The sequence below is a fragment of the Haliotis rufescens genome, unplaced genomic scaffold, assembly GCF_023055435.1.
Source record: "Haliotis rufescens isolate VD_foot unplaced genomic scaffold, xgHalRufe1.0.p SCAF_1, whole genome shotgun sequence".
Lineage (NCBI taxonomy): Eukaryota > Metazoa > Mollusca > Gastropoda > Lepetellida > Haliotidae > Haliotis > Haliotis rufescens.
In genome coordinates this window covers 39,692,902-39,720,706 of record NW_025963779.1, presented here as the reverse complement: position 1 = coordinate 39,720,706, position 27,805 = coordinate 39,692,902, and the positions used below count along the sequence as shown (strand labels likewise).

General features: G+C 41.4%; 2 protein-coding genes across 9 annotated transcripts in view; one reads left to right on the top strand and one right to left on the bottom strand.

The window, feature by feature from the left end:
• LOC124135764 (elongator complex protein 1-like) overlaps positions 1-11,992 on the bottom strand; it is a 71,637-nt gene extending 59,645 nt beyond the window's left edge. Inside the window, exons 1-5 of one of the 5 annotated variants that reach the window (XM_048396416.1) lie at positions 11,873-11,992; positions 7,113-7,281; positions 4,899-5,051; positions 3,530-3,611; positions 3,098-3,178 (exon numbers count right to left, since the gene is read on the bottom strand). In XM_048396416.1, coding sequence (XP_048252373.1) covers positions 3,098-3,178; positions 3,530-3,611; positions 4,899-5,051; positions 7,113-7,262 — 466 coding nt within the window. In that variant the 5' untranslated portion in view covers positions 7,263-7,281; positions 11,873-11,992. Of the gene's footprint in view, positions 1-3,097; positions 3,179-3,529; positions 3,612-4,898; positions 5,052-5,497; positions 5,558-5,667; positions 5,833-7,112; positions 7,282-11,670; positions 11,842-11,872 lie in introns of those variants that run through there. The other 4 variants (XM_048396412.1, XM_048396413.1, XM_048396424.1 and 1 more) reach the window with 4 other exon arrangements.
• LOC124135767 (leucine-rich repeat-containing protein 28-like) lies at positions 11,978-27,420 on the top strand. Of its 4 annotated transcripts, none has more exons than XM_046501314.2 (9): positions 11,978-12,133; positions 13,266-13,454; positions 13,974-14,011; positions 14,963-15,000; positions 16,499-16,636; positions 17,349-17,555; positions 19,342-19,444; positions 21,287-21,417; positions 26,158-27,420. In XM_046501314.2, the coding sequence occupies exons 1-9, from the start codon at positions 11,996-11,998 to the stop codon at positions 26,415-26,417; spliced, it is 1,242 nt and encodes a 413-aa protein (XP_046357270.2). In that variant the 5' UTR covers positions 11,978-11,995; the 3' UTR covers positions 26,418-27,420. The 4 variants fall into 4 exon arrangements, with proteins under 4 accessions (XP_046357270.2, XP_046357268.2, XP_046357272.2 ...); XM_046501312.2 differs by having other exon boundaries at positions 21,212-21,417; XM_046501316.2 differs by lacking the exon at positions 11,978-12,133 and adding an exon at positions 12,143-12,281 and having other exon boundaries at positions 21,212-21,417.
• The last annotated feature ends 385 nt before the right edge of the window (positions 27,421-27,805 follow it).

Sequence of the window (27,805 nt, the reverse complement as noted above, 5' to 3'; positions counted from 1 at the left end):
ATTGACAACTACCAACATGGACACCCACCATCCCTGTATTGACAACTACCAACATGGACGCCCACCATCCCTGTATCAACAACTACCAACATGGACACCAACCATCCCTGTATTGACAACTAAAACATGGACACCCACCATACCTGTATCAACTACCAACATGGACACCCACCATCCCTGTGTCAACAACTACCAACATGGACACCCACCATCCCTGTATCAACAACTACTAACATGGACACCCACCATCCCTGTATCAACTACTACCAACATGGACACCCACCATCCCTGTATCAACAACTTCCAACATGGACACCCACCATCCCTGTATCAACAACTACCAACATGGACACCCACAATCCTTGTAATGACAACTGGTAACATGGACACCCACCATCCCTGTATCAACAACTACCAACATGGACATCAACCATCCCTGTATCAACTACCAATATGGACATCAACCATTCCTGTATCAAGTACCAATATGGACACCCACCATCCCTGTATCAACAACTACCAACATGGACACCAACCATCCCTGTATCAACTACCAATATGGACACTCACGATCCCTGTATCAACTACCAACATGGACACCCACCATCACTGTATCAACAACTACCAACATGGACACCCACCATCCCTGTATCAACTACCAATATGGACACCCACCACCCCTGTATCAACAACTACCAACATGGACACCCACCATCCCTGTATCAACAACAACCAACATGGACACCCACCATCCCTGTATCCACTACCAACATGGACACCCACCATCCCTGTATTGACAACTACCAACATGGACACCCACCAACCTTGTATCAACAACTAGCAACATGGATATCCACCATCCTTGGATCAACAACTTCCAACATGGACACCAACCATTCCTGTATCAACAACTACCAACATGGACACCCACCATCCTGGTATCAACAACTACCAACATGGACACCCACCATCCCTGTATCAACAACTACCAATATGGACACCCACCATCCCTGTATTGACAACTACCAACATGGACACCCACCATCCCTGTATTGACAACTACCAACATGGACGCCCACCATCCCTGTATCAACAACTACCAACATGGACACCCACCATCCCTGTATCAACAACTACCAACATGGACACCCACCATCCCTGTATCAACAACTACCAACATGGACACCCACCATCCCTGTATTGACAACTACCAACATGGACACCCACCATCCCTGTATCAACTACCAACATGGACACCCACCATCCCTGTGTCAACAACTACCAACATGGACACCCACCACCCCTGTATCAACAACTACCAACATGATCACCCACCATCCCTGTATCAACAACTACCAACATGGACACCCACCATCCCCGTCAACTACCAACATGGACACCCACCATCCCTGTATCAACTACCAACATGGACACCCACCATCCTTGTAATGACAACAAGCGTATAGTTGACAAAGTCATCTATATCCCCTGCCCATTTTAACACGTTATGGTCCCAAACCAGGTAACTGACCCAACATTTCTCTTAGCCCATGTCAAAATAGCTGCAATGGAAATTCTAAAATAAACATTTCTAAAACTCCTTAATATCAAATGGCACTAGTTCAGTATGCGCTTTATATATAGACATGCAATGTTTGGCAAGTAAATATTTAACAGTTTATTTGTTATACTACTTAAGTAAACCAATCCTATATTAAAACTTAAATCCAACTTGTTGTCATGGAAACATAAACAATAAAAATTTCTCAAAGTGCTATATATCAAAAGGCACCAGTTCAGTTTGTGCCTGGTAGACATGCAAAGTTTTGTAAGAAAGTATTGAACGTTTTTTGAGTTACACTCTGGAAACGAACACCACCCCTGTAGAACCTAAGTCCAACTTATTGCCATGGAAACGTGAAAAATAAAAATGTCTAAAATTCCTAAATAGCAGGAGGCACCAGTCCAGTATGTGTCTGGTAAACATGCACAGTTTTTGTTGGAAAGTATTGAATGGGTTTGGAGTTATGCTCCGGAAACAAACTCTACCCTATAGAACCTAAGTCCAACTTGTTGCAATAGAAACGTAAAAAAATAAAAATTTATAAAATTCCTAAATAGCAAAAGGCACCAGTTCAGTATGTGCCTAGTAGACATGCAAAGTTTTGTAAGAAAGGATTTAACAGTTTTTGAGTTATGCTCCGAAACGAACACCACCCTTATAGAACCTAAGTCCAACTTGTTGCCATGGAAACATAAAACATAAAAATTGATAAAACTCCTAAATAGCAAAAGGCATCAGTTCAGTATGTGTCTGGTAAACATGAAAAGTTTTGTAAGAAATTATTTAACGTTTTTTGAGTTACGCTCCGGAAACGAACAGCACCCTTATAGAGCCTAAGTCCAACTTGTTGCAATGGAAACGTAAAAAATAAAAATGTATAAAATTCTAAATAGCAAAAGGCACCAGTTCAGTATGTGCCTAGTACAACATGTGGTAGACATGCAAAGTTTTGTAAGAAAGTATTTAATGGTTTTTGAGTTACGCTCCGGAAACGAACACCACCCTTATAGAACCTAAGTCCAACTTGTTGCAACGGAAACGTAAAAAATAAAAATTTATAAAACTCCTAAATAGCAAAAGGCACCTGTTCAGTATGTGTCTGGTAAACATGCAAAGTTTTGTGAGAAATTTTTTAACGGTTTTTGAGTTACGCTCCGGAAACGAACAGCACCCTTATAGAACCTAAGTCCAACTTGTTGCCATGGAAACGTAAAAAATAAAAATTAATAAAAAAGTCCTACATAGCAAAAGGCACCAGTTCAGCATGAGTCTGATAAAGTTTCGTAGAGAAATATTTAACAGCTTCTGAGTTATGCTCCGGAAACGATTTCGGGACGCACACACGCACGCACACACACACGCACGCACGCACACACGCACACACGCACACGCACACGCGCACACGCACACGCACACGCACACGCACACACGCAGACACAGACACACACAGACAGAACCCATTTCCACCAACTTCGTTGGGGCGGGGGATAACTACCAACATGGACACCAACCATCCCTGTATCAGCAACTCACCATCCCCTGTGTCTTGAGGGTGCTGGGAGATCTCTGTGATGGGGTCAAACTCTCTTGTCATCATGATCAGGGTCTCATCGCCTGAAATAGGAACTTATCCTTCAACATAGTTCAAGATACTAACAGGAAAAGTTAATGTGACCTCTGCTTATTGCATACATTTCGTTTCCTCTAAAATAAAGTTTAACCACTAACTTTATTGATTGTGGTACTCTTTGGAGCATTTCAAAAGTATATCTTTGCTGGATATCAACATTATCACAAATACAATTTGGAGGGTGGAGGGACGTTGCAAATTAAATATTAATTTTTGATCCTTCTTTGAACATTTTTAGTGTTAAGAGGGAATAGATAGCTCTCCATGAATGGTTTTCCAGGACCTTACTGTTGCGAGGCCAAACACTTGACAGTTGCTGTCATCGTGTGACCTACCTGTCGCAAGGACAAGGACCTCCAGGTCTGGACTCCAGGCCATGGCTGTGAACCCACTCTCCACACAGCCGACACACTCAATCTGAACCAAATTATATCAGTGTTCAACAATTATCATGACATGTTTCACAGTATCATGTAAGAAGCAAAATGTTAACTGCAAAGTGTTGTGTACATAGTTTCGTTATGGTTCATTAATGCAGTATCAAACTATCAATGATTGACACCAGTGTTCGAAATAACTGCCTGCCTGCTAGCTAAATGCCAGTGACTTTGAATTTGGGGTATGAATAATCAAGTCAGTTGAGACTTCAGTTAAGTTGTAATTTAATGTCAAAATCTGTAGCAATTTTGTTTTCATTTCCTAGTTTATCAGAAACCTAAGCGAAGTAGTAAACTGGGTTTGGGCTGTACACTGGTTATGACTGATAAACATGTACATGCGGTATTAGTGATGCAAGTGAAAGTGTAAGAACCACCGAAAATGTCAGGCAAACGTATTGTACCAAGCAGCCATTCAGCTTCGCGTTGTTTAGCATGAAGGTCTCAAATCACACAAAATACATTTAGGTTCAGACAACATATGTAAGCTGTAAACTATGATGAGGGCCAGCAGCAATTTTAGTTGACAAGCAATCCTGGTCTGTGAACCAGGAGAACTAATTCCTACACTGACTGTCACCATTTCAAGTTTTAATGGCCACACCGAGGAGTGTCAAAAGCCAAGATCTAAAAGTTAAGTCTTGACGCCAAGCAAAAAATCTAGAGTTCAACTGTTTCAGTTATTACTGTGTACATGTTGTTGGTTGTTTTGTTGTTTAATGCCATACTCAGCAATATTCCAGCTACATGTATATAATGGCGGTCTGTAAATAATCGAGTCGGGGCCAGACAATCCAGTGATTGATGTGATGAGCATCGATCCACGCAATTAGGATTGATGACATGCATCAACCAAGTCAGTGAGTCTGGCTACCCGATCCCGTTAGTCGCCTGTTACAGCAAGCATGGGTTGCTGAAGAGCTATTCTACCCCTGATCTTCACGGGTCACTTTGTACATGTCTTTTTACCCTGCTAAAAAGTAACAAGAAAAAAGGATGAAGTCCATCATCTGGTTATTTTGGTCAAAACTTTGGACAAAAGTGATTAAATTAACATCTTATCAAATGAATATGTCAACAAACAAAATAATAGTTACCAATGATTTGTAAAAAATTTCTGTGCCAACTGCCAACAGGATCAATCTTTAATTTTCGAAACATGCCAAATCAAACACAAACCTGAGTACGATAGTTTGTGGATGTAAACAAAACAAGGGCAGATATCTGTGATACTGAGACAAGATTTAGATGAAGGCAGTTTTCTCACCTGCCCTGTACAAACACTCCAGACAAGCAGGTTGCCGTTGCCAACGGCAACACATACGCCCTGTTGGTCTGCCAGATACTGCATACCCACAATGCACCCTGTCCCATCTGAGGGGAGGAAGTCTTCCTTGGTCAGACTGACTGAACTGCCCACCTGTAAACAACAGTTACAGTGTTTACAGCAATCAATCATGCTTGTATAAACTTCACAACAAAAAGTACAAAATATTTGTTTGAAGATATTTCAGGTTTTCATTTGTTGGTAGACATCAATAATAGAATGCAACTGGAGACAGCATACAGATTATACCACTTTGAACAGTATTCCAGTTATATCATGATGTGTCAGCTAGATGAGGGTGGAGAGCCTGAAGTGATACAGGCCTTAGACCCTTACCGCTTTGGTGAAACCCACAAGCACTTGTTTGGTGATGACAAAGCTAGAAACATAACCAGGGCAAATCCGGGAAGCGAAGCCATGATGATGATTCTGAGAGTCTCAGGGAGGCAACTGCACAGTATATTGCAGTGCCCTAGACAACAGGGCACCCACGCACCACACTGACAGACTGACCTGTGTCCACTCACAGGTTAACCTACCTGTCCTGACTGGACATCTATAGCACACAGACAGGCTGCTCCTGCAGCATACAGTGTGTCTGTGTCCACTCACTGGTGCACTTACCTGTCCTGACTGGACATCTATAGCACACAGACAGGCTGTCCCTGCAGCACACAGTGTGTCTGTGTCCACTCACTGGTAAACCTACCTGTCCTGACTGGACATCTATAGCACACAGACAGGCTGGCCCTGCAGCATACAGTGTGTCTGTGTCCACTCACTGGTGCACCTACCTGTCCTGACTGGACATCTATAGCACACAGACAGGCTGGCCCTGCAGCATACAGTGTGTCTGTGTCCACTCACTGGTGCACCTACCTGTCCTGACTGGACATCTATAGCACACAGACAGGCTGGCCCTGCAGCACACAGTGTGTCTGTGTCCACTCACTGGTGCACTTACCTGTCCTGACTGGACACCTATAGCACACAGACAGGCTGGCCCTGCAGCATACAGTGTGTCTGTGTCCACTCACTGGTGCACCTACCTGTCCTGACTGGACATCTATAGCACACAGACAGGCTGGCCCTGCAGCACACAGTGTGTCTGTGTCCACTCACTGGTGAACCTACCTGTTCTGACTGGACATCTATAGCACACAGACAGGCTGGCCCTGCAGCACACAGTGTGTCTGTGTCCACTCACTGGTGCACTTACCTGTCCTGACTGGACATCTATAGCACACAGACAGGCTGGCCCTGCAGCATACAGTGTGTCTGTGTCCACTCACTGGTGCACTTACCTGTCCTGACTGGACACCTATAGCACACAGACAGGCTGGCCCTGCAGCATACAGTGTGTCTGTGTCCACTCACTGGTGCACCTACCTGTCCTGACTGGACATCTATAGCACACAGACAGGCTGGCCCTGCAGCACACAGTGTGTCTGTGTCCACTCACTGGTGCACTTACCTGTCCTGACTGGACATCTATAGCACACAGACAGGCTGGCCCTGCAGCACACAGTGTGTCTGTGTCCACTCACTGGTGCACCTACCTGTCCTGACTGGACATCTATAGCACACAGACAGGCTGGCCCTGCAGCACACAGTGTGTCTGTGTCCACTCACTGGTGAACCTACCTGTCCTGACTGGACATCTATAGCACACAGACAGGCTGGCCCTGCAGCACACAGTGTGTCTGTGTCCACTCACTGGTGAACCTACCTGTCCTGACTGGACATCTATAGCACACAGACAGGCTGGCCCTGCAGCATACAGTGTGTCTGTGTCCACTCACTGGTGCACCTACCTGTTCTGACTGGACATCTATAGCACACAGACAGGCTGGCCCTGCAGCACACAGTGTGTCTGTGTCCACTCACTGGTGAACCTACCTGTCCTGACTGGACATCTATAGCACACAGACAGGCTGGCCCTGCAGCACACAGTGTGTCTGTGTCCACTCACTGGTGAACCTACCTGTCCTGACTGGACATCTATAGCACACAGACAGGCTGGCCCTGCAGCACACAGTGTGTCTGTGTCCACTCACTGGTAAACCTACCTGTCCTGACTGGACATCTATAGCACACAGACAGGCTGGCCCTGCAGCATACAGTGTGTCTGTGTCCACTCACTGGTGCACCTACCTGTCCTGACTGGACATCTATAGCACACAGACAGGCTGGCCCTGCAGCATACAGTGTGTCTGTGTCTGTGTCCATTGTGATGTGCTGACATCTATTCATACTTGTGTTGTCAACCACTCTCTTCACCTCCAGTAACTGTAGGTTTCTCATTTTGCTTTAGCTGGTTCTACTGCAACAAATAAACATGCAGCATATATTGCGAACATATATAAACATAAAAATGATTAGATATCCAAATGAGAAACACACAAACCAAAATTATTTTTTTCCCCAACAGCCCACCAAGGAATTAGTCCTGTGCATGCTATATCATGCATTTTAAATTTACTATATTTTACCAAGATGTGATGTTCTGATATGCTATGCTAATGAGGCACTATTAAAGTCTCTATTGTCTGCACAGTACTGGAAATGCTGTAAGTCTGGGTTCATATCTTACAAGGTTGATTTTAGTGGTTTGAGAATATGATTGTTAGAACCAATCAGCATCAAGGTTGTTATAAATCATGCATGAAATACGTTCCGAGTGTGACGTCACACCTTCAGTTCAGTCCCTATCCAATTCTCTAACCCAAACAATAGAGTTCCGCACAGCAAAGTCCACAATCCAGGCCAAATCCAATTCTTGATTTTGTCATTGGGGAAGTTGCTGATATGGTCAGAGATGGCTGATTTACTGTCTGATTTGATGGTTGAAGTTTTGTGCTCTTTGACTGTGGTGTTGATGGGGTGGGATGTTTCACCTACGTAGGATTGTCCACAGTTACAGTTAAGTTTATAAACTACACCTTTTGGTTGCCTAGTACCTCTGTCACATCCACAAATCTTACACACTCCATTCATGTATTTTTCAGCCTTTTCATTTTGGAGGAGTCTATACATTTAGATAAACATAGCGTCCAGTGTTTAACTTCCATCGAGAAAATATCCCAAAACTTATAATGACCATTTCCTAATTATAAGGGGCACTAATTTCTTGCTTCTACCCCGCTGTCTAACACTGCCCACTACAGCTCACTAGCTGCTGTGAGTCATTTGCCTGGCTAATGCTGAGCATGACAAGAGACTGGGCTACCGTCTGTAGGGACAGCATAAACAAACTTTGAGGCAATATCTATACGCATTTGTGAACACTGATCAGTTACCGGTGATCTATAAAGATATCGATATTACAAAGGGCGCATGTTTATTAATGACTTCAACCTAAACAAACAGACAAAAAGAACAGTTGATGCTCATCAGATATTATTTGGAAATACCCCTAATGGTTATAGTTTAATAAAGAAAAGTATACCAGCAGTGAAAGCATTTTTGGATTTGGATAATACCATGACAGAGGTTGATTTGCATCCTATTTCTGTGTTCCATAGCTTGATATTTAATCATGCCATGAAATACAACTATGATATTAAGATACACATTTGATTTATTTGAGGCCGTAAATAAAACCCCATAATGCCATTGCATATTGTTATTGTATACTATCAGATGTAAACTGAACAAGAAGATAAAGTCATCAATATCCCCTGCCCTTTTAAATATATGGCATAAAGCAAACAATGTACAAGTTCCATTTGTTAATGCAAAATCTAAAACAAACACCTCAATAGCAAAACCCATTAGTTCAGGACTTGCATTATACAAAGAAATGAGAAACGTATTATGAGTTTTTCTCTGGAAACAAACCATACCCTCGATTTAAGTCTAACTTATTGCCTTAGAAATGCACAAAACAATTCCAGTTCAGTGTATGCCTGATGGGTATACAAAGTAGCATGAACAAATATTGAATGATGTATGAATTATGTTCCGGAAACAAAATGTGACGGACGGGCCATGTTCATTTGGGCGAGGCATAATAACACAAACCAATAAAGTAAATGTGCATGTACTTTAGTATAAAGCAACAAGAGCGCTCTGAGAGCACAACATCCCCCGCATGAATTTTTTTAACGAGTTTATATTTTCTTTGTATTTTATGAAATAACAACAGTAGATGGCACTGCATTTGAAACAAATTGTGCAGAACATTTTGTTGGGAGTAATCCAGTCTGAATGCTAAACCCATTTGGATGTAGCTCACCCACAAAAGCCTTAAACAAGGAAACTAACTATAGTTATAGTTATAGTTAGATATTGTGATATACTCTGGAAACTGGAGGAGGAGTAGATTTCATGAATCTCCTTAAAACAGGGGCAGTAACTCTGTCACAATTAGTCGAAATGAAACGGGACTGCAATATGCGTATCATCAACATGTCGACATCTTGTGTATAGAGTGTCAGGGATATTCTCTGGAAACTGTAGGAGGAGTTGATTTCACAAGCTTAGTACCCTCTGTGGGACGGACAGACGGACGGACGGACTGCGCCACGACATAATCCCCCTTCGACATGTAGACACTATTTTTGCCACAGTTTATATACTCAAAACAGCAACCACCCTTATTTTTCAGGCAACTACACTGCATATAACACTACAATTTTATTTCTCTCTTCTCGTCATCCATGTTTCATGGTATAACCCTATACCTGTGTATTTGTCATCATTCCCTTGAGACCCGTGAAGATTCCAGGGTAGAATAGGTCTTCAGCAACCTATGCTTGCCGTAAAAGGTGACTATGCTTGTCGTAAAAGGCGACTAACGGGATTGGGTGGTCAGGCTGGCTGACTTGGTTGATGCATGTCATCAATCCCAATTGCGTGGATCGATGCTCATGATATTAATCACTGGATTGTCTGGTCCAGACTCGATTATTTACAGACCGCAGTCTCATAGCTGGAATATTGCTGAGTGCGGCGTTAAACAACAAACCAACCAACCAATCATTCCCTTGATACTCAGTTAATGAATTTATTACAGGTACAATTAGTGGAAGCACCACTCAGATTACCTGACAAAGGTTCCCAGTTGGCATTTCTTTTGGTTATGCACATGACAGAGCAGCAAAGGATGATCAGTTGAGTTACAAAAATACCCATCCATTAATATGATCATAGGATTACCAAAATATATATACAACATACTTTCATCAAAAGATTAGCCGATAATCATGATAATATGTTGATTGTTGCCTCATTGACTCGATGAAATTTTTTAAAGAAACATGGAGATCATGAAAATAGTTGTCACCGTAGAAGTTCAAAAGACAAACATCACAATAGACTAACTTTATGCTTGGATTTAAAGCCCAAAAATTACAGAAATGTACGTTGACTTTCATTTTCATTTAATCCTATCATCTTCAGTGACTGAAAGATATCATTCAGGTATTCATGGGAAAATACAATAACAAAGGCAACAACCTGTCCTGGTGAAATGTCAGAAATCAATGCTGCATTAAATAATTAAGGCCACCCAAATTGGACTACAATCGAAATGAAGCTGAATTGTTCAAGAAAGAACCACTGGAGCCCATGCAGTGATCTTTATTTAGATTAGGTGGTCCAAAGACATATATTATAAGGGTAACGCTATTTTTCAGGGCATTATCATTTGCAGAAGCCTGAGGTGTTCCATTAACTGCCCGACAAAGGAGGGCAGTTGAAAAGATCGAGGGCTTCTGCAAATGATAATGCACTGAAAAATAGCGTTACCGTTATTATAGCTAAATGGAATTTGTTATCAAATAAAAAGAAACACCAATATGGGTTTTGAAACATTTACAGCAATCAACACGAATGTCACTGACCCACCTTTACAAATATGGAAACCACATAGAACAAACCAGATGACGACACTATTGAACGTGACATCACTTTCCTATGACGTCACCTAATGACTGGCGTGATAATGACCTATGGTCAAGCAATATGAGGGCATTATCAAGTTACTGTGGCCCGCTCATTTTTGATAATATGCGGGCGGTTTAATGATAATTCTATCCATTTTAGCTATAAAGATCTTTATCATCCAAAACTGGCTCCCACAGGAGAAATGGCTTGGGTGAGATCAAGCGATATCTATATCATGTATATTGTAGATATTGCTACAATAAAAATTGCATCACAATTCTTTGCAGACCATTGTGACATCACTGCAGTTACCATGACGTTAAAATCAAATGACATTACCAATGGCTCTGTAACTGAAGCTAATAAGGTAGTACTTTTTACACTTAGACACTGCTTATATTACTTTCTACAAACTGAAAAAGATGGAAGAATGATTTTGGGTGATAAATAAATCTCGTTGACATATTTGATATTCAAAGACACTCAGGTGACATTCTCAATATAGAAATCTATGTGTCTAAGGGTGGTGAAATCCGCTTAGAACTTCATGCAGAAAGATACAGTTTAGAAATAAAATATAAAAATATTATTTTAACGAGATTGGTAAAATAAAAAATAACAAAATGGTTTGGGTTGCACAATATACAAACGAGGATACATCTTTTAATAACCAGATGATACGACAGAAACGGCGGAAATAGTTGTCAGAAAGAATGAATCCTACAACAAACTGGCAAACGACTGGAGTATATTAATCATTGGACTCGATAGAGGATAGCCTATGTTTACATACACGTTGTGATATATTTCTAAGCTAATTTACCTTCAACACGATTAACGGTGACAAAAAGTGTTGTCAGTAGGTGGGGAAGCAAATTCAACGATGATGGAAAGCCTATTTCTAATTTGTAATAGCTAGTCAACGTGTTCAAGATTTACATCTGGTTGCATGCTCCATGGGCGCGGCCATATTGCAATGCCGCACTAAATATGTTTCTTCATTTTTTTGTGCTTACAATACTAACATATGATAATGTTGATATCTTGAGCTCAGAAGCTTGTGCTTATAGGACAATGTTAGAAAACGGTGAATATCGCACTGTCTCTGTAATAATTACTTCCAAGACACCAATAGTAGTGCATAGCCCATGACTGGGATCCTTGCTACCGAAAATGAAAGTTTATTGCATTGCATGCTACCCTCCTTGTGGATATACCATGAACTGCTCACGGAACCTGGTGTCGCTGTAGGGAGCAGCGACAGACTCTTTTCGTTACGAACTCATGTAACTAGTTTCACAAATATTAAGCGGTCTCCATCCCACTGTTTTGATATAAATGATACAAGTGCATTTGACCTATTTGCAGAAGTCGAAGTTTCGCTAACCGGTGCTGACCCTAAAGTCAGCTGAGTATCCTCAGCCTCAATCTAGTGTAGGAAGTTTTACTTTCAGAGCCACATGTATGTAGATATATGTGCTTTTTTTTGTAATAATGCAGCTTATCTTAAGTGGAGTTGCTTCTTCTTAATGACTGCATAAGTTGTATTCATTCATTTGTGTTAAAGTTAGTAAAGTTTTTCATTTTTAAAACAGATTAATCTAAATTACTATCAGCTAACTGATTTTCGTGATCGTCAGCTTGATTGATGCATGCCATCGTATCCCTATTGCGTACATAAATGCTTATGATATCAATCACCGGATTGTCTGGTCCACAGTTGATATTGGTCATATAGTTAGAATATTTCTTAATGTCATGTTAAACGACAAATGAACAAGTTGAGGTGGATGGGAGTGTGTGAATGATGAAGAGGCAACTCGCCAGTAACCAGCAGTCTACTGATGTTGCTATCAAGCATCACTATCAGTGAAGTAATAGACCAGTGAAGTGGCAATAGATTTAGAAAATATGATAGCTGCAATATGCATTTGTTGTTTGCAAGGTCATCAATTTGGACTTGGAAAGAAGTCTTTCCTTGCATCTTATCGGGGCACGTTTTATGGAGTACTTGAAAGGACTACACATGACCATTCATTTCATTCAGACAGCAAGACATTCCTCACATATACTGATATTTATACTGAATAAATAATAAAATAATATTGGCCTCAAGGCCAGATTACACGAAATAAATTCTGTTCTGTTCTGAATACTAGTACCCACTAATGAATAACTGATAGTCCCTCTGGTTACTGATTGTACTGTGGTCAATTTGGTAAATTCTCTCTACAACCTCAGACTTTCAGTTACTATTCCATCATTTGTTACCATACCATTTGCAAACGCTAAACTTCATGTACCTCAGAATAGCTACATGTGTATCAAGATGTTGGAAAGTTGCAATCTTTTCAGAAATATTTTCTTCAATTTGTTTCACAAAATGTTTTTGTTTATGTAAATTTGATTTGTTACCAGATGATTTCAGACACGGCCGCCGTCGATGGCAATCCAGATGACACCATTGACCTCAGCCCCTACAAAGGGGACAAAGTCCTGCAGCTCAACTACAAGGGGCTGAAAAACCTGCCCACAGTACTCACAGAGACTGAAGACTTCACACACATTACTAACCTCTACCTCAAGAGGAACTGCCTGACTACTCTGGTACGTACAACATGAACCCAGTCGCAGACAGTCATAAAGACGCTATTGGCTTTAAATAAGGTTACATCTAGCTACAGGCTGCATCCGTGGACTAGTGGATAGAGTGTCTCTCTGGAGTGTAGGTCATGGGTTTGATCCCTGGCCGCATCAGAACAAAAGACGTAAAAAGGTGGTACTTGTGGTACCTGCATGCCTTGCGCTCGGCATTAGGGGCTAAAACAAGGACTGGTCAGCTTGGAGTGAGTATACTGTGTCTGAGTGGGGTATTCATGTTAAAACTGCAGCATGTTATCTCTATAAAATTGGCATTATTCTGGAGTAGTACAAGTGCACATGCACACACACAGACATACACATCGCTATGAAAATGCAATAATCTTGAACGCGACATTCAACCCCATTTTACCTCACCTATATTTAGCTATAAGTTTTGAATATCATAAAACTGTGGTGGAATATTGTTTCAAGAAGTTTCTTTTTGTGCTTAGAAATGTGATAAATTAATTTCTCCCGTTGTAGCCTCAAGGGATCAGCTTATTGCAGAATTTGGTTGTGCTGTAAGTATTTATTTGTATGGCAATATGTTCAATTTGTTTCCAGTACAAGTAAAGTAGTGGAATACAGCCCATATTTCACTTGAATTAAATCATTGCTATTCTTATTCACTGAATAAGTAACAAATCCTCAATCATTAATCAAAGCAATCATTTTCAGGTGTTTTGGCTATCATTATCCTTTTAGGGTTATTTAGCATTGTAATTGCATATGATTTAAACAGAATTTTATTTCCATTAATGTTCAGATTTTACATTACATAGCATTACAAAATGAAAAAAAGGATTAGCAAACAGGCCAAAAAGGCCTATATTAATGCTTCTCCTAATATTGTACATTATACATGTATATTGTAATGAAGTCTATAGAGCAGACATTATATAATGAGTAACAGAAAATGAAATAAAATGGAAAGCAAGATACCAAATGCATTTTATATTCTTAAGTTGACACATAACTTACGTAAAGCGGTTTGTTTCAACTGATTTTATAATGTATTCATTGTCTGAGGAAGATGAATCTTCATTGCCGTGGAGTATAGTATGTATGCTGAGCTGGTTAACAAAAAAGTATTTATCAATTCTAAACTTGGCATAGCGTGGACAAGATAGAAAAAAGTGGAAAGCATCTTCTCTATTTAGGCCACATGGACAGATGGGATTATCAATCAGAAATCTGTCAAATAAATGTGATTTTAAATCACTACAACTTAGCCTAAGTCTAGATAAAATCACCTGATATTGCCGCTTGCCATAACTAGCAAAAGATGTAAAATTTGAAGTAAGCTTAGTTTCTCTAGAAATTAATTGCTTAAACCGAGATAAGGAATCTACATTTCTAATATTAATATCAAGTGCATTCCAAGCTTGTATAACAGATGGCAAAAAAGATTGATTATACTGCATATAAATTTGGATCAAATTTGACAAATAAGGTATTTTTTTTTCCAACAGATATTTGCATAGTAACAAACTGGCAGCTTTACCCAATAGTAAGTAAACTTAAATTAATAATACGGCAGTGTATGTATTGTGTCACACAAACATAGATTCATCATGACTTTAGGAGTATTGTACTGCTAGGTCAGGTATCAGTGCAACTGATGTATCAGGGAGTTATCTATGATTCCAAACTAAGTGCCCTTGCCAGGCAAATTCGGAAAATATCATGATATTTTTCAAAAATCGATTTTTTAATATATTCTCAAAATATAAAATCTGAGGAATTGGGAAACTTGTAACTCAATTTGGGAACTTTTACTCTCATTTGCTGTAGACGGAGAAGGTCTAGAAAATTCCATGTGTTTGCACCTGCATATACAAGGAGAGAATGTTGTATTGTAAAATGCTATTTTTCAATGGTATTACAATCTTTGTGATTCCCCTACTTTCCATTGAGTTAGAACTAGTCCAGCTCGGTGGGAATGGCATATTTTGTAATGTTTATTGAGAAATCAGTGCAAAATTATTTAATTGATCACTTCAGCAATCTGACTGAAGGAATTACAATGTACCCACACAAAATAATTATTGTTGTATAGAGTAAATTTGCAAAAGAAATATTATTGAGTATAAAGGACCTCTTCCTCTGGACTAGCTGAATGGACTTCTATTTACAAAGTTTCTGTTTTGTTTGGGTTCCAGTCATACCCAGTGGTGATGACTGCAACTCCCAGATATGACAAGTGTGGAGTTGTTATGCATCATCCTGTATGTCACGTAATGCTTCATTGATACATGACCTGTGAAGATCTGGGTTAGAATAGGTCTTCAGCAACCCATGCTTGTCATAAGAGACGATTAACAAGATCAGGTGGTCAGGCTCGCTGAATTGGTTGATGCATGTCGTTGTATCCCAATTGCGTGGATTGATGCTCGTGAAATCAATCACTTGATTGTCTGGTCCAGACACAGTTATTTACTGACCGCTGTCATATAGCTGAAATATTCCTGAGTGCAGTGTTAATCTACAAAGAAACAAATCATTCATACACAGAACTGCTTATGTATGTTCAAAAAATCATGTAACAAAACATGGAACCTTTACAATCTTTGTTGGTTGACCTGACCTATATCATGTGGATATACCTAAGTTGGCAATTCTGCTAATGATTTTCAGTAAGTTAGGTCACTTGTCAAGCAGAACTTTGTAAGAAGAGTAGATGATACTACTGAGTCAATCTGCTACAACCCTGTACTATATCATTGTATTCTCAGTTTACTTTCTTTGTGTTGCTGTTTGCAGAATAATGAGATAGTGTTTTATAACTGAAAATCTACGGCTGCTCGCATTGATTTCTTGATGCAGTTTAGGCGTGGAGTTGGCGCTCTCATTAACTTTTGGATTTAGGATGCAGGATCAATACTTGTTGATTGCTAATGACCAATGATATGGGAATCATTTCACACATCGATAATAGATAGGTTGGTAAATGTGTAACTGACTTTTACTATTCTGTGAGGATGGTAATTTCATCTGTTTGTTTCCAGCTATCGGAGATCTTTCAAACCTTGAGTGTCTGGATGTTGGAGCCAACTGTCTTACATGTCTCCCAGCATCCATTGGCAGACTGGCCAAACTCACATCCTTAAAGCTGGCGTATAACATGGTCACACACTTGCCCAAATGTTGGTAGATGAATTTACATTCACATTTTCTACTTTTCTTAGCCCTATGACAGTCATAAGCCTATGTTAATATATTGGAGTTGTGACGTTCATAACTCTCTAAGATAGCTTTGTGGAGGCATATGGTGGGATGTTACACTGAGCTAGAGGCATATGGTGGGATGTTACACTGAGCTAGAGGCATATGGTGGGATGTTACACTGAGCTAGAGGCATATGTTGGGATGTTACACTGAGCTAGAGGCATATGGTGGGATGTTGCACAGAGCTAGAGGCATATGGTGGGATGTTACACTGAGCTAGAGGCATATGGTGGGATGTTGCACTGAGCTAGAGGCATATGGTTGGATGTTACACTGAGCTAGAGGCATATGGTGGGATGTTACACTGAGCTAGAGGCATATGGTGGGATGTTGCACTGAGCTAGAGGCATATGGTGGGATGTTACACTGAGCTAGAGGCATATGGTTGGATGTTACACTGAGCTAGAGGCATATGGTGGGATGTTGCACTGAGCTAGAGGCATAACGAAAACATAGTTCAGTACGTGTTAGCCCTTGTTTCATATATTTGTGACACAGTCTTCAACACTTCAAAAAAGTGTCTGTCTTCATATTAAGCAGGAGAACAACAGTGCTACAGCACTTTGTCTTTAGCTGAGTGTAATTGCTCTCAAATATCTATTACACCAGTGATGTTTGATTGACACTCAGCTATAGGCAATCTACACCAGCTTGTGAATCTGGAGGCAATGAACAACCGACTGAGATCACTTCCACTTGAACTGTTTGACTGCATGAACTTGGAGATGCTGTCTGTAGACTCCAATCAACTCCACGCCATTCCACGCCAGATCTGCAAACTCTCCCGTCTCAAGGAGATTAGTGCCACAGGAAATAACATTGTTATGCTCCCTCAAGGTCTGTGGGTTTTTAGATGTAGACAGTTACAGTTTACCTGCTTGTTTTGTTATTGTTGATAAAAGCAATGGTGATAATGATAATAACAATGAGTGACAACCGCATTGCAGAGGTTTACATTCACAGTGCATGACATACTATTAACACAGTATGTGCATTTGAATTGCAGCCTTATAGTTCCCCTCAGGCCACACTTTTTCAATTATTTGATCTGCAGATTTATTCTAGCTATTTCCACAAGATCGGTCAAAATAAAAATAAATAGCTATGTCAATTATTTATTTATTTATATGGAGTCATTCTCCCATGGAGCTAAAACTGCAGCTGGTTTCTTGAAACACCGATAGTGATGAAGACATGGAATATTTATGATATATAACATTTTTTATTGTATAAGGGTCTATTATTATCCCCCGCCGCGCGAAAGCGCGAAGCGGGGGATATAGTATTCACGACCGTCCGTACGTCCGTCCGTCCGTCCGTACATCCCACCTGTTTGTTGCCGCGATATCTCAAGAACTAAACACTGGATTGTCTTCATATTTGGAACTATGGTGTATATACAGACTCCGCAGACACCAGTCGGTTTTGGTGACCTTGATCCCATTTTCAAGGTCACAGCAGACAAATCTGCTTTTAGAGTTGGAAAACGGTGTTGCCGCGATATCTCAAGAACTAAACACTGGATTGTCTTCATATTTGGAACTATGGTGTATATACAGACACCGCAGACACCAGTCGGTTTTGGTGACCTTGACCCCATTTTCAAGGTCACAGCAGGCAAATCTGCTTTTGGAGTTGGAAAACGGTGTTGCCGCGATATCTCAAGAACTAAACACTGGATAGTCTTCATATTTGGAACTATAGTGTATATACAGACTCCGCAGACACCAGTCGGTTTTGGTGACCTTGATCCCATTTTCAAGGTCACAGCAGGCAAATCTGCTTTTAGAGTTGGAAAACGGTGTTGCCGCGATATCTCAAGAACTAAACACTGGATTGTCTTCATATTTGGAACTATGGTGTATATACAGACTCCGCAGACACCAGTCGGTTTTGGTGACCTTGATCCCATTTTCAAGGTCACAGCAGACAAATCTGCTTTTAGAGTTGGAAAACGGTGTTGCCGCGATATCTCAAGAACTAAACACTGGATTGTCTTCATATTTGGAACTATAGTGTATATACAGACTCCGCAGACACCAGTCGGTTTTGGTGACCTTGATCCCATTTTCAAGGTCACAGCAGACAAATCTGCTTTTAGAGTTGGAAAACGGTGTTGCCGCGATATCTCAAGAACTAAACCTCTCGATTGTCTTCATATTTGGAACTATGGTGTATATACAGACACCACAGACACCAGTCGGTTTTGGTGACCTTGACCCCATTTTCAAGGTCACAGCAGGCAAATCTGTTTTTGGAGTTGGAAAACGGTGTTGCCACAATATCTCAAGAACTAATCGCTGGATTGTCTTCATATTTGGTACTATGGTGTATATGGCGGGGGATATTTCGTCACTATGTGACAAATACTTGTTATTTACTATTGGGAGACATAATAAAAATAAATAATTTTATGTTTAATTTATTTCGTAGACTGGCTTCTTTTCAGTAGAGGTGGCAGGAGACAAAGAATATAAAATGTGTGTCCTTTATAGAACCAAAGCTGCCTATTAAACACCAGAAGGTTTTCAGTACAATGTCTAGTCGTTATTCCATTCCCTAATGGAGGGAATAGGGTGTGAGGAAAAGTCTCCCACCTCTAAATTGATGTCATGTGTTACAGGTATGGGTGCAAGTGAGAATCTGAAATCCATCTTTGTGGATTGTAACTGTTATTTGTCGGTCTTGCCCATAGATCTTCTAAAACGACACATTGGATTCTACAGGTATGGGAATATGTTTATACTGCACTTTATAGTAACTAAACAGGCCCTTGTGTATAAGTGGATGTGTTTATACTGCACTTTATAGTAACTAAACAGCCCCTTGTGTATTAGTGGATGTGTTTATACTGCACTTTATAGTAACTAAACAGCCCCTTGTGTATTAGTGGATGTGTTTATACTGCACTTTATAGTAACTAAACAGCCCCTTGTGTATTAGTGGATGTGTTTATACTGCACTTTATAGCAACTAAACAGCCCTTTGTGTATTAGTGAATGTGTTTATACTGCACTTTATAGTAACTAAACAGCCCCTTGTGTATTAGTGGATGTGTTTATACTGCACTTTATAGCAACTAAACAGCCCTTTGTGTATTAGTGAATGTGTTTATACTGCACTTTATAGTAACTAAACAGCCCCTTGTGTATTAGTGGGTGTGTTTATACTGCACTTTATAGTAACTAAACAGCCCCTTGTGTATTAGTGGATGTGTTTATACTGCACTTTATAGTAACTAAACAGCCCCTTGTGTATTAGTGGATATGTTTATACTGCACTTAATAGTAACTAAACAGCCCCTTGTGTATTAGTGGATGTGTTTATACTGCACTTAATAGTAACTAAACAGGCCCTTGTGTATTAGTGGATATGTTTATACTGCACTTTATAGTAACTAAACAGCCCCTTGTGTATTAGTGGATGTGTTTATACTGCACTTTATAGTAACTAAACAGGCCCTTGTGTATTAGTGGATATGTTTATACTGCACTTTATAGTAACTAAACAGCCCCTTGTGTATTAGTGGATGTGTTTATACTGCACTTTATAGTAACTAAACAGCACCTTGTGTATTAGTGGATGTGTTTATACTGCACTTTATAGTAACTAAACAGGCCCTTGTGTATTAATGGATGTGTTTATACTGCACTTTATAGTAACTAAAAAGGCCCTTGTGTATTAGTGGATATGTTTATGATGCACTTTATAGTAACTAAACAGCCCCTTGTCTATTAGTGGATGTGTTTATACAGCACTTTATAGTAACTAAACAAGCCCTTGTGTATTAGTGGTATGTTTATGATGCACTTTATAGTAACTAAACAGCCCCATGTGTATTAGTGGATGTGTTTATACTGCACTTTATAGTAACTAAACAGGCCCTCGTGTATTAGTGGATATGTTTATACTGCACTTTATAGTAACTTAACAAGCCCTTGTGTATTAGTGGATATGTTTATGATGCACTTGATAGTAACTAAACAGGCCCTTGTGTATTAGTGGATATGTTTATTATGTCAAGGGGCAGAGGTTATGCTATTGGTCACACTTAAACTGTTTGTTTACACAATGCCTCTGTAGGTTAATGAAGTTACTCACTTCATGACGGCCACAATTTATCATCTAATGAGGGACTTTGCATAAAGTGAGTGAGTGAGTTGGGTTTAACACCGCTTTTAACAGTATTCCAGTTATATTACGGCGTGTCTGCTTAATGTGGGAGGAAAGCCCAAAGTGATGCAGGTCTCAAACATTTACCACTTCAGTGAAACCCATGAGCACGGGTATTGTGCTGATAGACCTAGAAATGAATCAGGATTTGTATAAAGTAGGCTTATCAACTGTATAATTCTGGTATAATAGTATGCTTATTATTATGTATATTCAACATTTATTCTTAAAGTCAAACTCATGTCAAAACATGATAACAGCAGAAGTATTGGTTTCACATACTATCCAGACATTCAGTGTGTCCGGGTATGTCTCTGTAGGTGTGGCTCACTACCACTCTCCAAGCTGTCTGATGACATTCAGTCTAACATCTGCTATGTAACCGTGAAACATAGTGAGACAAGCAACAAGTCCCTGCCGTTGCCATGGGAGATCCGACTGGTGGGCAACCTCACAGATGCCTGTGTCCCGACACTGCTGGAGCTGGCTATGAGGTGTACACACAGAGTACTGACACAAACTGCAGGTGAGTGCTGCACAACAGTATGATTGTACAGTACTGACATACTTCAGGTGAGTGTTGCACAACAATACTGAAACACACTACAGGTGAGTGCTGCACAACAGTATGATTGTACAGTCCTGACATACTTCAGGTGAGTCCTGCACAACAGTACTGACACACACTACAGGTGAGTGCTGCACAACAGTACTGACACACTACAGGTGAGTGTTACACAACAGTACTGAAACACACTACAAGTGAGTGCTGCACAACAGTATGATTGTACAGTACTGATACACTTCATGTGAGTGCTTCACATCAAAACTGACACACACTACAGTTGAGTGCTGCACAACAGTATGATTGTACAGTACTGACATACTTCAGGTGAGTGCTGCACAACAATACTGACACACACTACAGTTGAGTGCTGCACAACAGTATGATTGTACAGTACTGACACACTTCATGTGAGTGCTGCACAACAATACTGACACACACTACAGGTGATTGCTGCACATCAGTATGATTGTACAGTACTGACACACTTCACATGAGTGCTGCACAACAATACTGACACACACTACAGGTGATTGCTCCACAACAGTACTGACACACACTACAGGTGAGTGTTGCACAACAGTATGATTGTACGGTACTGACACACTACAGATGAGTGTTACACAACAGTATTGACACACACTACAAGGTGAGTGCTGCACAACAGTACTGACAAACACTACAGGTGAGGGCTGCACAGCTGTACTGACACAGACTACAGGTGAGTGCTGCACAACAATACTGACACACACTACAGTTGAGTGCTGCACAGCAGTATGATTGTACAGTACTGACACACTACAGGTGAGTGCTGCACAACAGTACTGAAACCCTACTGGTGAGTGCTGCACAACAGTATGATTGGACAGTACTGACACACTACAGGTGAGTGCTGCACAACAGTACTGACACACACCACAGGTGAGGGCTGCACATAAGTATGATTGTACAGTACTGACACACTACAGATGAGTGTTACACAACAGTACTGACACACACTACAGGTGAGGGCTGCACAACAGTATGATTGTACAGTACTGACATACTTCAGGTGACGGCTGCACAACAGTACTGACACACACCACAGACGAGGGCTGCACAACAGTACTGAAACACACTACAGGTGAGTGCTGCACAACAATACTGACACACACTACAGGTGAGTGCTGCACAACAGTATGATTGTACAGTCCTGACATACTTCAGGTGAGTCCTGCACAACAGTACTGAAACACACTACAAGTGAGTGCTGCACAACAGTATGATTGTACAGTACTGATACACTTCATGTGAGTGCTTCACAACAAAACTGACACACACTACAGTTGAGTGCTGCACAACAGTATGATTGTACAGTACTGACATACTTCAGGTGAGTGCTGCACAACAATACCGACACACACTACAGTTGAGTGCTGCACAACAGTATGATTGTACAGTACTGACACACTTCATGTGAGTGCTGCACAACAATACTGACACACACTACAGGTGATTGCTGCACATCAGTATGATTGTACAGTACTGACACACTTCACATGAGTGCTGCACAACAATACTGACACACACTACAGGTGATTGCTCCACAACAGTACTGACACACACTACAGGTGAGTGTTGCACAACAGTATGATTTTACGGTACTGACACACTACAGATGAGTGTTACACAACAGTATTGACACACACTACAGGTGAGTGCTGCACAACAGTACTGACAAACACTACAGGTGAGGGCTGCACAGCTGTACTGACACAGACTACAGGTGAGTGCTGCACAACAATACTGACACACACTACAGTTGAGTGCTGCACAGCAGTATGATTGTACAGTACTGACACACTACAGGTGAGTGCTGCACAACAGTACTGAAACCCTACTGGTGAGTGCTGCACAACAGTATGATTGTACAGTACTGACACACTACAGGTGAGTGCTGCACAACAGTACTGACACACACCACAGGTGAGGGCTGCACAATAGTATGATTGTACGGCACTGACACACTACAGATGAGTGTTACACAACAGTACTGACACACACTACAGGTGAGGGCTGCACAACAGTATGATTGTACAGTACTGACATACTTCAGGTGACGGCTGCACAACAATACTGACACACACTACAGTTGAGTGCTGCACAACAGTATGATTGTACAGTACTGACACACTTCATGTGAGTGCTGCACAACAATACTGACACACACTACAGGTGATTGCTGCACATCAGTATGATTGTACAGTACTGACACACTTCACATGAGTGCTGCACAACAATACTGACACACACTACAGGTGATTGCTCCACAACAGTACTGACACACACTACAAGTGAGTGTTGCACAACAGTATGATTTTACGGTACTGACACACTACAGATGAGTGTTACACAACAGTATTGACACACACTACAGGTGAGTGCTGCACAACAGTACTGACAAACACTACAGGTGAGGGCTGCACAGCTGTACTGACACAGACTACAGGTGAGTGCTGCACAACAATACTGACACACACTACAGTTGAGTGCTGCACAGCAGTATGATTGTACAGTACTGACACACTACAGGTGAGTGCTGCACAACAGTACTGAAACCCTACTGGTGAGTGCTGCACAACAGTATGATTGTACAGTACTGACACACTACAGGTGAGTGCTGCACAACAGTACTGACACACACCACAGGTGAGGGCTGCACAATAGTATGATTGTACGACACTGACACACTACAGATGAGTGTTACACAACAGTACTGACACACACTACAGGTGAGGGCTGCACAACAGTATGATTGTACAGTACTGACATACTTCAGGTGACGGCTGCACAACAATACTGACACACACCACAGACGAGGGCTGCACAACAGTACTGAAACACACTACAAGTGAGTGCTGCACAACAGTACTGAAACACACTACAGGTGAGTGCTGCACAACAATACTGACACACACTACAGGTGAGTGCTGCACAACAGTATGATTGTACAGTACTGACACACTACAGGTGAGTGCTGCACAACAGTACTGAAACACACTACAAGTGAGTGCTGCACAACAGTATGATTGTACAGTACTGATACACTTCATGTGAGTGCTTCACAACAAAACTGACACACACTATAGTTGAGTGCTGCACAACAGTATGATTGTACAGTACTGACATACTTCAGGTGAGTGCTGCACAACAGTATGATTGTACAGTACTGACACACTACAGGTGAGTGCTGCACAACAATACTGAAACACACTACAAGTGAGTGCTGCACAACAGTATGATTGTACAGTACTGACACACTACAGGTGAGTCCTGCACAATAGTACTGACACACACTACAGGTGAGTGCTGCACAACAGTACTGACACACTACAGGTGAGTGTTACACAACAGTACGGAAACACACTACAAGTCAGTGCTGCACAACAGTACTGACACACACTACAGGTGAGTGCTGCACAACAGTTCTGACACACACTGTAGGTGAGTGCTGCACAACAGTACTGACACACTACAGATGAGTGCTGCACAACAGTACTGACACACTACAGGTGAGTGCTGCACAACAGTACTGACACACTACAGGTGTCTGTTTGCGGATGACATTGTCTTAGTAGGAGACCCTATTATTGAGTTACAGAGAAAATTAGATAAATTGGAATTTTTTGGTGATACTTGGGGTCTTGAAGTCAATATGGATAAATCAAATATAATTGTATTCAGTTGGTTGTTGGCTGGTTTGTTGTTTAGCGCCGCACTCAGCAATATTCTAGCTATATAGTCTGTAAATAATCGAGTCTGGACCAGACAATCCAGTGATTAATATCATGAGCATCGATCCACGCAATTGGGATCGATGACATGCATCAACCAAGTCAGCGAGCCTGACCACCCGATCCCATTAGTCGCCTTTTACGACAAGCATAGGCGCCTTTTACGGCAAGCATGGGTTGCTGAAGACCTATTCTACCCGGGAATCTTCACGGGTTTAATAGTATTCAGAAATGGTGGTATTATTAAACGAGTTGAAAAATGCTACTATAAAAATACAGAAATGAAAATAGTAACATATTATAAATACTTTGGCATTGTGTTCTCATCACGTCTTCTGTGGTCTGAGGCCTGTGCAACCCTAGCCACACAGGCCAGGAAAGCATGTTTTCCTATTTTTAAGTTGATTAAGCTCAATCCTTACTTGACATTTAAGGTAATTGTTTCTATATTTGATAGCAAAATAGCTCTGATTGCTTGTTATGGAAGTGAAATTTGGGGATTTACATTTAGAGAGAGCATAGAAAAAGTCCAAAGTTCTTTGTCAATTTTGTCAAACAGTAATAAAGCATAATCTAATGCGGTTCTTGAAGTTGGCCGTTATCATCTAAGTGTTATGTAATCAGCCGATGAATAAGATATTGGTGTAGATTGATACGCGTGAATTCAAATAGACTTCCACATGCTTGTTATAAAATGCTGAAAGTACAAGATGATAATGGTAGTGTTAATTGGGCATCTCATGTGAGAATGCTTTTGTTTGAATCTGGTTTTGGTTATGCGTGGATATCGCAGGACTTTGGACATATACTTTGTAATACATTGTTTTACAAAACTGGAGTCAAAAGATTAACAATTCTGTGTCCTTGATGTAATAATTAAGAAGAGTGTAACACAGACACTCGGTGAACATGTGATGTCTTTCTGCAGATGTCCATTACCTGGAGGAACTGCCCCAGATGTTGGTTCCGCTGCTGTCAACACCGACTGCCAAGTGCTACAAGTGTCAGTGCTCAGTGTTCACTATGGCGTTTCCCATGGTGTTTCAGTCTCAGCTGCAGGGAAACAGTGTCTACCTCCTTGGACTGTGTTGTTCTGTTAAGTGCCTTCGTCAGTGTATGTTCATCATCAACCTCCCTCTTGTCTACCCAACATTGGAGAATCTATGTCTAGCTGTTGCCATTATCTGATTTGAGACCCCAGCTACACAAGGCAGCATCTGCTCAACTGTTGAAGTCTCCAAAGTGTGTGGTCACCTCTAGACCCCAGCTACACAAGGCAGCATCTGCTCAGCTGTTGATCTCTCCAACGTGTGTGGTCACCTCGAGACCCCAGCTACACAGGGCAGCATCTGCTCAGCTGTTGATGTCTCCAACATGTGTGGTCACCTCGAGACCCCAGCTACACAAGGCAGCATCTGCTCAACTGTTGATGCCTCCAACGTGTGTGGTCACCTCGAGACCCCAGCTACACAAGGCAGCATCTGCTCAACTGTTGATGTCTCCAACGTGTGGGGTCACCTCGAGACCCCAGCTACACAAGGCAGCATCTGCTCAGCTGTTGATGTCTCCAACATGTGTGGTCACCTCGAGACCCCAGCTACACAGGGCAGCATCTGCTCAACTGTTGATGCCTCCAACGTGTGTGGTCACCTCGAGACCCCAGCTACACAAGGCAGCATCTGCTCAACTGTTGAAGTCTCCAAAGTGTGTGGTCACCTCGAGACCCCAGCTACACACGGCAGCATCTGCTCAACTGTTGAAGTCTCCAAAGTGTGTGGTCACCTCGAGACCCCAGCTACACACGGCAGCATCTGCTCAACTGTTGATGTCTCCAAAGTGTGTGGTCACCTTGAGACACCAGCTACACAAGGCAGCATCTGCTCAACTGTTGATGTCTCCAACGTGTGTGGTCACCTCGAGACCCCGGCTACACAAGGCAGCATCTGCTCAGCTGTTGATCTCTCCAACGTGTGTGGTCACCTCGAGACCCCAGCTACACACGGCAGCATCTGCTCAACTGTTGATGTCTCCAAAGTGTGTGGTCACCTTGAGACCCCAGCTACACAAGGCAGCATCTGCTCAACTGTTGATGTCTCCAACGTGTGTGGTCACCTTGAGACCCCAGCTACACAAGGCAGCATCTGCTCAGCTGTTGATGTCTCCAAAGTGTGTGGTCACCCCGAGACCACAGCTACACAGGGCAGCATCTGCTCAACTTTTGATGTCTCCAACGTGTGTGGTCAGCTCGAGACCCCGGCTACACAAGGCAGTGTTGAAACCCCAGTAACATAGTCCTCCTTCTCCAGCCTCTTGTGTGTTGAGCATCTTCCAGTCTTGTTGGTATCCGTGCATCTGACTTTCCCAAATCCTGACTTAGTACCCATTGTGCAGTTTCTAAGAAGAGGGCATGTCAATAAGCAACATAAGATGAGATCTAAAGAACAGATAATTAATTTCCATAACATTTCATACAGTTGACAAATGACAAATATTATACAGTATTTCTGGCCTCATGACCAATAGTACTAAATACAAAGATATTATAAAGTGTGTACCGAATTGCAGCAGAATGGCAA